At 38.6% G+C, this 10,681-nt stretch overlaps 1 protein-coding gene across 1 annotated transcript; it reads right to left on the bottom strand.

Moving 5' to 3' along the window:
* Positions 1–1,138: 1,138 nt before the first annotated feature.
* Positions 1,139–3,187, bottom strand: myf5 (myogenic factor 5). The gene is made up of 3 exons (XM_028795123.2): positions 2,615–3,187; positions 1,511–1,586; positions 1,139–1,342 (listed from the first exon to the last, which is right to left on the bottom strand). Exons 1-3 carry the CDS (start codon positions 3,104–3,106, stop codon positions 1,152–1,154), a joined length of 759 nt encoding a protein of 252 aa, XP_028650956.1. The 5' UTR covers positions 3,107–3,187; the 3' UTR covers positions 1,139–1,151.
* Positions 3,188–10,681: the final 7,494 nt, after the last annotated feature.

Genomic DNA, 10,681 nt, shown 5'->3' with positions numbered 1-10,681 from the left:
ACTTCCCTGATACACACAGTAGAGGTCTTCTCTCTATATATAAACTGAACTGTTGAGAACTGTACATGGATACATATTAAGACATTTTTTCAATATCCAGTGATTATGTTTTTATACTATAAACAGAAATTGGTGTATAACATCTAGTACTACCAATCAAAATGGCACAAGGCTTTCACACTTGCACCCTCACATAAAGGTTAGTCTAATTTCTACAAAGCTGTTATTAACAATGTGCAAAATCTGATGATAGCTAATGAAAATGTCCGCTCCCAGCTGAATAGGATTAGGCAGCAAAAAAAAAAGAAAAGAAAAAGAAAAGAAAAGAAAAGAAGTGTTGCAAGACATTTCTCATATGGCTCTCAATTTTTTTTTTTTTTTTTTTTTGAAGGACTCATTATTTTTGAAGTATCGGGGAAAGAAAATGCCTCAAAAAACCAAATCAAGAGGTCCCAAAAGCCTAAAGAATGTTTTTGAAGTCTCTCTCTCTCCCTTTTAGTCCCTCCTACTGTTTCGCTCAGTATCAGATTTAAACCATTTGCTCACAAAGCTTTTTACCCCGTCTCTGATATCTCTGGATTCCTGCCTTTGCTCAAACCGCAAATAGGTGGCACAACACACAAACATATGGCCCCGTGGCACATGCATTGAGTTTTCAGTTCTGGGGAATGGCACTTAAATAGGAAGAAAATAAGAATAGATAGATAGATAGATAGATAGATAGATAGATAGATAGATAGATAGATAGATAGATAGATAGATAGATAGATAGATCATGTTGCATACTACAGTATGTGGCTCATAATATAGAAATTGTTTACCATTTCATATGTACAAGGTAGTACAAAATAAGAATCACACTAAAAAGTACAACAAATGCTGAATTAAATACAATTTATTATTACTTTAAAATACAATAGAACTGCGATAACTGAAGAAATTTAAATATGGCTCAATAGAAACAAAGAAGTTGAACCTGGAATGACTTTATCTTTAAATATTTACACTCAAAATGAGATCTTTTATTTACATGAACTTAAAAGCAGGCACGGTGGCGTTTCTTCTTCCACTCTGCTTGCTTTCTTTTTGTGCAGATTTAACACTTTCTTTTTGTTGGCCTTGGCTTTATTTGATTTGATTCTGTTTCTGCCTCACAGCACGTGGTACACTGGCCTTGAGGGGGATGCCCCCGGGGTGCTGGGCTGGGAGTCAGTGCAGGTCAGTGACAGAGTGCTGACGTCTCTACCGGCCAGTACCCCGGCGTTCGACGAGGACAGACGCTCCACTATACTTGACAGGCATTGCAGACTGGACGCGGCGGGGCCTCTCTCACTGAGACATTCTGTGAAAGAAAAGATGTTGGACGTTAGGCAAATAACAAAGAGAAATGGCATCTCCATGCATTGCAGAGTGAATTACATGACATGTTTTATTGTACATTGTATGGTGATTAAATGGCCAAAGGGTAGACACCGTTTAGAGATTATATAAATCTGCATCATCAACTAACCATTCTGCATCTGTGAAGTGTAAGAACTGCCATAACTGTTGCTCCTCAAACGCCAGTCCGGGCTGTTGCACTCCATCTTTGAATCAAAGAGAAAAATATTTGCTGATGTCTTATTGTTAAGAGAATGCAATTTGTAAAATACTTTATTAAAAAAGTAAAACATAAAAAATAAACCCCAGTATTCAGACGTTGCACATTATTTAGGGCACAATCACTAGAACTTCATTCTTGTGACACCAGTCTGAACATTCTGTCAAGCACAGATGATAGATAGATAGATAGATAGATAGATAGATAGATAGATAGATAGATAGATAGATAGATAGATAGATAGATAGATAGATAGATAGATAGATAGATAGATAGATAGATAGATAGATAGATAGATAGATAGATAGATAGATACTTTATTAGCACAAAACTTTACAAATTTGGAGATTTTCTGTTCAAAATGAAGCTCGGGACATTCTTATGTACACTTATTTTCCTAATTGCCATTACTAACCACCAGCCACAGTATCCACCCTGCAAAGCATAGCGAATTGATTGTAGCACACTGGAAGATATACTACATTTTGGAAGATGAAACTTTCCCAGAGTAAATCCGCATTAAATCCTGGCACTCGGTGTCAAATGCCATTGTGAAGGAATGCATCAACATGAGTGCTTTGCCAGCTTTTTTTCTTTGCGTTAAGTACTGTGTCAGGCATAGTACAATAAATCTACTTCAAATAATTTATGCCACTATGACAATCAAAATAGTATGACTTTTTTTCCATAAATGAAATGAAAAAATGAAATAAATGAAATATTTCTGTCTAATCACAGAATTGCATTTTAAGAACAGCTCTATAGCGGAGTAACAACAGATAACAGTAATAAAGTGCTGAAGGAGCTGCTGGACGCACTGCTGATCATTCGGTTTGGGTTTTCTAACAGATATTTTGGAAATCTACCAAAAAAGCTTTTGAAACACACACATAGCAAGAGGAAAAAATTAATGACTAAAATTCATTAGTTGAAGAGCAGAGTGTTACCTGCTTACCCACCACTTTATACACAATCTAAAAAGAACGTTACTTGAATGCATTTCTTTTAACTTACCATTCCATCCGAACAGTTGGAAGTGGGGCTCCCTGGTTCAGAGCTGCTCTGGCCCGGCAGGCTGTAATAATTCTCCACTTGCTCTCTCAGGAGATCCTGCAGGCCCTCGATGTACTGGATGGCGTTGCGAAGAATCTCCACTTTAGGAAGCCTTTGGTTGGGGTTGACTGACGTGCACCGCCTGAGGGTTTCAAAAGCTTGATTGACTTTCTTGAGCCTTCTCCTTTCTCTCATAGTGGCTGCCTTCCTACGGTCCACCGTACTCGATTTCCTCTTGCAAGCTTTACAAGCCCACATGAGACAGTGGCCAGCTTGGTGATGACCACTGGGAGCCCGCACATGCTCATCTTCATCCGAGCCCTGCAAATCAGCCAAAGCGGCAAACCTCTGTTCAAAGTTGTCAATGAATTCAGAACCTTCAGGTGAAGGCATGCATGAGCTGTGGTAAAAAAGCTGAGATGGGGAAAAGTGGCAGTTATCCTGGACCTCCATGGCAAGCTGACGTGAGAGACACTTCTGAAGTTCCTAAAGCTCTCAAACTTCAGCTTCTTAGAAAACCAGACGTAAGTGATAGTCAACTGTGAAGTGTCTGAGCAGCAGCCAGAGGGTCTTCTTATATATCTGAAGCCCCCAGCAGCTAGCCCACATTGGCTGCCTCTTAATTAGCATAGCCGATCAGCCACATCAAAGATGACAGAAAACTCCCTCCCAGTTCACAGCTCTGCACTCAACAGGTTCTTTTTACTTCTTCTACTTTTTTTACTGCTCTTGTCAAAATTCAGAGAGTTTCTTTATCGCAACTATAACAGAACTTATATAGTAATTAAGAAAAGTTTCACTTTTAATATTAATATGATGTAAAATGTGTACAATAGAGGGAAGGACTTAAGAACTTTTAAGGCATTAATTCTACAACAATTACAAGCTAGATAAATAGATACAAGCTACTATATGCTATACAATGGAAATATAAATAGATAAATATGAAAGGCACTATAAAATAAAAACAATGATGGATATGAAAGGCATGATATTATAAAAACATAGATAGATAGATAGATAGATAGATAGATAGATAGATAGATAGATAGATAGATAGATAGATAGATAGATAGATATGAAGAGCACTACATAATGGATAGATGTACTATGTGATAATAAAGAAAGACACTATATAATAAATAAATAAAAGAACTGTATTACACATTGATAGATACATATGTATATACATAGGTAAGAAAGGCACTATATAATGGAACATTAGTTTAATATTTAATTTTTTATTTTCCTGAAATCTTTATTTACAGTTTTATAGCAGACAAGCTGTATTACCACATGGAAATAGATAGATAGATAGATAGATAGATAGATAGATAGATAGATAGATAGATAGATAGATAGATAGATAGATAGATAAGGCACTATATAAATGATAGATAGATAAGGCACTATATAAATGATAGATAGATAGATAGATAGATAGATAGATAGATAGATAGATAGATAGATAGATAGATAGATAGATAGATAGATAGATATGAAGAGCACTACATAATGGATAGATGTACTATGTGATAATAAAGAAAGACACTATAATAAATAAATAAAACAACTGTATTACACATTGATAGATACATATGTATATACATAGGTAAGAAAGGCACTATATAATGGAACATTAGTTTGATATTTAATTTTTTATTTTCCTGAAACCTTTATTTACAGTTTTATAACAGACAAGCTGTATTACCACATGGAAATTATCTATCTATCTATCTATCTATCTATCTATCTATCTATCTATCTATATGTTTGTGTGTGTGTGATATTTAAATATCTAAATCCAAAATTCACGCCATGCCTGCTGTCTGCCAGGTGACAGTAGCCATGGTCTTCCTCTATAAATACAGTATATTAATGCATGTATAAAGACTTATACTGTATATATATATATATATATATATATATATATATATATATATATATTGTTCAGTGTACTGCTTGTGTTTAAGCGCTGATCTTTTCATCTGTCCCACTGCTTCCTTGCGTTGGCCCGAGCTCGCCGATTTTATGGTCGAGACAAATTGCACCGTTACAGATGCGTCCCAGCTGCGATGGGAAGTGTAAAATTTCAAACTGAGCAAATTCACACAGCGCAGTGACAAAGGCCCGGGACACTCTAACGGATCATTGAAGGTGTTAAGTGATCATTAAATTGGTAATGAAACTATTAGCACGGTTTCGCTATAGTGGTGTCATCTTATAGTGGACTCGATAATGCGACGTTGGGCGTGGCTTTAATTTTATTTTTCTTCTTGTTTGCTGAAATATTGAAAATGACAGATTTTTCTTTAAATTCTTCCACAACTAAAGATATAACACCATTTTTTTTCATTTGCCAGTTAAATTGCTCTATTGAAAAGTCAGCTATTGACGAGCCCTTTAAATTCAGTTGACGAACATTGCACGTAACGCGTCTGTCCAAGTGATCGGTATGAACACTCGAGGATGTTGACGGATCTGCCGGTGTTTGAGAGTGCTGCGGATGTGGAGGTTCAATGCTCCGGGGGTTCAGTGTTGATCAGAAAGCCGGCTAATGGGAGATGTGATTTGCCGGATGTTCAATGGGAATTGCAGTGCTGAAAATTCCACCCAAACAATCTTGGCAAAGCGATCAGCAAAACACTCAGGAATGTTCTCATTATCTCACTCTAGCAGGATTTGCCAGTTCCCATTTTCTTTCTTTCTTCTTTCGTTTTTTTTTTTTTTTTTTTTTTTTTTTTTTTACAAATGGGGTGCAAGTTACCTTTAGTAAGGGCAGGTCTTCCTGGGCTCGAGGTTCTGGTTTAAATTCTTCTAGACTTCATCGAATCGGAAAGCGTTTCTCAGTTTTTCAAATTGATGGGCTTCAGTGTGGTATTTTAATCTTATGGGGGGGATTCTCCACCTGCGGCCCTGGTGAAGGTGCCCAGCGATGGGTTGAACTACACTCAGTGTAGAAACCGTTATGTTAGGCAGGCTGGTTATTGGTATCATTTCAGGGATTAAACACTTGCCGTTCTGAGATTTTCCATCAGTTTGACTTCTTGCTATCAATGAAAAATAAAGGAACACACATTGTGAACTGACTATTAAAAGCTGCCGCCGTGTTTCGTTTTAGCGTCGATTAACACTAAAGGCGGTTACAATAATAGAGAATCGAGCATGAAATGAAATGACAAACAAGAGCTGAGAAACCAGGAGGAAACGCGATGTGTGTAGGTTGGCACTCCGTTTTGTTATCGCATTTTAAAGCCCCGGTGTTCATGTGTGTCTCTTGTTTCCCATAGCGCTGCTACTTGCGCTTTAATTTAGAAGAACAACAAAGTACAACGTGATGACAGACTAAGTATACAATGGGGATGTTTCACACTCTTTGGTAAAACGTTTGGTCGCTTGCAGCTCTGGGAACTGTGCACACCTAAGAAAACATTGAGGAGCGGCCAGTGCGGTGTGGACCCGGGGACAGCTGAGGAAGACATTGGCCTGCGCCTGTGAACATCGGGACTACCGGAGAGATCAAAGCAGATTGACTGCGAACAGGACGGGGAGTGTGGGAGCGCAGGGCGGCTCCTCATCCCGACTCCCCTTCTGGATTAGGGGGGGTTGCTTCTGCTCGAATTTGTTGACTGTCACTATCAAGCTGAAAAAGTCATTTCGAAGAATAAAACGATCCAATTGAGATAAGGCACAAAATACCTTAAATACTGCAATGATGCAGGCAGTAAGAAGCTCCGGCCGTAAAAATCTCCAGAAGATGTCTTATGATGTCGTCTGCTAAAGTGAACAGAGTTAACATGCTGGGCTCAAAAAATAAAATAGCGCAATGGTGCCGAATTACAACTTGCCGAATATTAGCGCAGGTTTTGTCCTTTTTTGTTGTTTGCGGGCAATTAGCACATCAGCTTGAGCGCTACTGTGATACTTACTGGTGATGGTTTAATAATCGATTATTAACGGGCGACAGAATGGGCCATGGCGGCCTCCGACCTTCTCCTCTACCGGCCCCAGTGAAGTCGTGCCTCTGGTGGGAGATCATCCCCACTGGCGACCCGCTTTATGGTCCGTGGGTGTGTGTGACAGACCGGCGTCCCGTCCAGTGCCGTCCTTGAGCTTTCACAGTTGATGTGTTGAGTCGTGTTAATAAAAGACAGTGAGATCATTTGTGTATTTGGTGAGCCTTTAAAATCAGGATATTAAAAACACACTTCAGCTGCAGTTGCTACTGGGATGAAAGCACAAGACCTTTGATGGAAGGACCTTCCCATGCAGAAAATGAATGAATGGATGGATATGTCATTAATACCAGTATCCAACCCACTATATCCTAACTACAGGGTCACGGGGATTAATTCATGCAATACAAAAGCATTTCAGAGCTGCCTTGTGCGTGTTTATTTATTTAATGTTCTATCTGTTTATTTTCTAACTCACTTACTTCACCTAATTCAAGTTCACAGTTATGCAGTGCCTGCCACGCCAGCATTGACCACAAGGCTCCAATGGGCCACTAATCCATTGCATGGCATAGTACTGTATATCATTTCAGTTCTTCCATATATAATCACATCCCTATAGGGTTGTGAGTGCCAGAGCCTATTTTGGTGCACAAGGTAAAAAACTGAACCTGGGAAGAGGAGCCACTCCATTACTGGACACACTCATTCACACACCAGCATGGCCAGTTTGTTGTTTTAATGTACAGCAGGTATTTTTGGGGTGTGGAAGGAAAGCTGGGCTATCCAGACAAGTTGCCCAAAAGTGCTTCTCATAAGTCATAAAAAATAATTATTATGGCAATAACTATAAGCACAGGATATGATGCTCAATGATAGAAATAAAAAGGCACTTAATGAGCTTTGAAAAACAACTGTGTATCCATTAAGTGAATCTTCTGAGTTAATATCAGGGGCGTCCCAATAACCAAAAGTAGCACTGGACGCAAGGCAGAAACAAATCATAAGGCTCGCACACACTCCACCGTATGCACATGCTGCACACTGGAGACATCTGAAGTTACTACTGTGGACAACCTGGCAGTAACAGCAATGATATGCAAGCGAGAGGAAATGCAGCCAAACTGGAATAAGACGCATGTCAACTCACCTCAGATCAAAAAGAAATCACCAAATCACTTTATATGGAACAGAATGGTGGCCAGCCACTAAAGAGCTGAGCATCAGTTACATGAACTCGAGATGATTATGCTCCATTAGAAGTGGGAATACCTCATTTCAGGCGGAGTGGTGGCTCTGAGGCTAGGGATCTGCACTGGCAATCGGAAGGTTACCGGTTCGAATCCCACAAATGCTAATAGGGACCCTGCTCTGTTGGGCCCTTGAGCAAGGCCCTTAACCTGCAATTGCTTTGAGTAGTGAGAAAAGTTCTATATAAATGCAAATAATAATTATTATAGTATTATCTCAACCATATTTGCAATGACACAATTAGAAAACTGATGGGTGTTGCGCCATTCCCTGATAAAATGTAGGAAGGACAAGTGCAGTGCTATGGCCATGTTCTACAAGCAGCCCCTGGCACTGTCTACCACTTTGAAATTGATGTGTAGAGGCTTCATGGAAGACCAAAACACAATAAAGACAGACATGAAAATTGTTAAACTATGCCCAGATGATGCATTTGATCATTCAAAATGGCGTTCTCAATTCTGAAATACGGACCCTGCACTAGCGGGAAAACGTTAAGTTGATGATTACCATGGTTAACTTGAAATGTGCATGTCACAAAGTGGAAGAAAACTATTTGGTATACATTTACCATTTCATTACACATTTGAAAACATCTTCTGGAATTACCAAACAAATGTAAAGATTACTGTAATGCAGATCTCAAAGCAACACGTCCGCATGTGTCTTCTCAGGCCTTATTGTAATATGCAGTGATGACGGACACAGCAACAGACCATCCAATTAATATTCCACAGTGATGGACGCCACCATGGGCCATACGTGCCATGAGATGCCAAGGAGGAGAAGGGGGCTGCTTGGCCTACTGCAGGTCAGCCACATTTTGACTTTGCTTCTTCCAAAGAAGTGTGGACCACCTGGACTTTTATATCTCGGGTCATTATGTTATCTACAGTTTTTGTTTTCCTCTCTTTGGATTCAAACTGGCCAAGTCCTATACTGTCTTCATTTCTGTTACCTTCCTCAATTTTGCACTTTTTACAAAACTAATATTTATTACATTTCTCCTTTGCCAAACACTTCACATAATTCAGAACACTTAATTTGATTTATTTTTATAATTGTTGTAGATTTTTCAGTTGTTTTGCTTTTGAATTATATATATTATTATTGCATTATATATATATTATTATGATATACTAGCTATGTAAGCCCGTGCTGTAAAAAGCCTGGGGTCCTAGAAACTATTGAAGTCGTCAGAAAAAAAACTGAAATGTAGAGATGTCAGGTAATTGAAAGGAAGTACTCTGGGCATCTCTCTCCTAGGAGGATTCGTTTTGCCGACGTGCTCGTCCTGCTTGTGTTATTAGTGGTGGGAGGAAAAGTAAAAGGGGTACCATTTTGCCAATGTTAGTGGCTAAGCGACTTTGTCTTTCTTCTAAGGTTTTTGTTTTGCTGACGTGCTCGACTCACTTGTGTTATTAGCAGCTACGTGAGTTTTCTGTTTCCTCGGAGGAGAAGCCTTTACCCCGCACTTCTGGGTCGGACAGACACACACACTTCCACACTTAGACATTAATATATAAAATTACATTGTATAGTTTTGTGTCTGAATTCAGGGAAGAATCCTGTATTAAAATGAATTTAATTAAATGATAAAAAAACTAGGTGCTGCAGATTCAAACTAGTTTTTAACTAAATGTGAACTACCTGAAGGTAATCAAACAAGGACCAAAGAGCTTGGAGACAGCAATGTTAACCATACTTAAACCATGAAGTGTCATCCATAAAAATGCTAAATAGTTGTACATAGGCTTCAATGGATATTAATTAATAATGGCAATGTCCATGCAGTCAGAAGAATGTACACGGATACAATACCTGATGTTAAATGAATTGCATAAGGAAGTGTTTAAGACGGACACTCCTTTTTTAAGTATCTGATTATATACATGTGTAGGGGCAGCATGGTGGCACAGTGGTAGTGCTGCTGCCTCGCAGTAAGGAGACCACAGTTCACATCCTGCTATTCTCCCTACATTGGCGTGGATTTCCTCCCACAGTCCAACCACATGCAGTTTAGGTGAATGATCGAGACTAAATTATCCCTGGTGTGCGTTTGGTGTGTGGCGGGGTGTTTGTCCTGCGATGGATGGCGCCCTGTCCAGGGTTTGTTCCTGCATTGTGCCTTATGCAGGCTGGGATCAGCTCCAGTACCCCCCGTGACCCTGTTTAGGAATGAGCAGGTTAGAAAATGACATTATATACATATGTTCTCTGTATTGTATTCTGGGAACTCTGACATTTAGATGATTATTGGCCAAATTTCACAAAATCAAAACATTCATATATAATATTAGTTTAACAACACTACGCAGCATAAAGACACAATTATTTTATGATCAGCAATGTGTAGCATTAAATTCTGCATAATATACCAAGCACATCGGTTTCTGAATGATTTAAGAATTCACTGATCTTGTGATTTTGAAGGATAAAGACTCTCTTTTCATTTTGTAGAGAGGACTATGCAACAGACATTAAATTTGCATTGTGCTATCCTTCCAACAATAGCTATTCTGGAGACCTCCATTTAATTATATTATCTCATTGGGGAAACAGAGATGTGCAGAATGAAGCCTTTTCTACGTAGAAAAGGTGATAATAATAATAATAATAATAATAATACCCACAACCCTAAACTGGATTAAGCAGGTTTGAGAAGTTACTACAAAGCCAGCATGTAATACTTAATTCCCATTTTGAGAATAAATACACTTCAATCAATGCAAATATAATTTAATCTTTAGTATGAAATGAACACATAAGCTGCACCTATAATATTTTACCTTACCAAAACTATACACGTTTCTTTAATTTT

The sequence above is a fragment of the Erpetoichthys calabaricus genome, chromosome 1 (assembly GCF_900747795.2).
Source record: "Erpetoichthys calabaricus chromosome 1, fErpCal1.3, whole genome shotgun sequence".
NCBI classification, from domain to species: domain Eukaryota; kingdom Metazoa; phylum Chordata; class Cladistia; order Polypteriformes; family Polypteridae; genus Erpetoichthys; species Erpetoichthys calabaricus.
The sequence above is the reverse complement of the archived record's forward strand: the minus strand, read 5'-3'. Positions and strand labels throughout refer to the sequence as shown.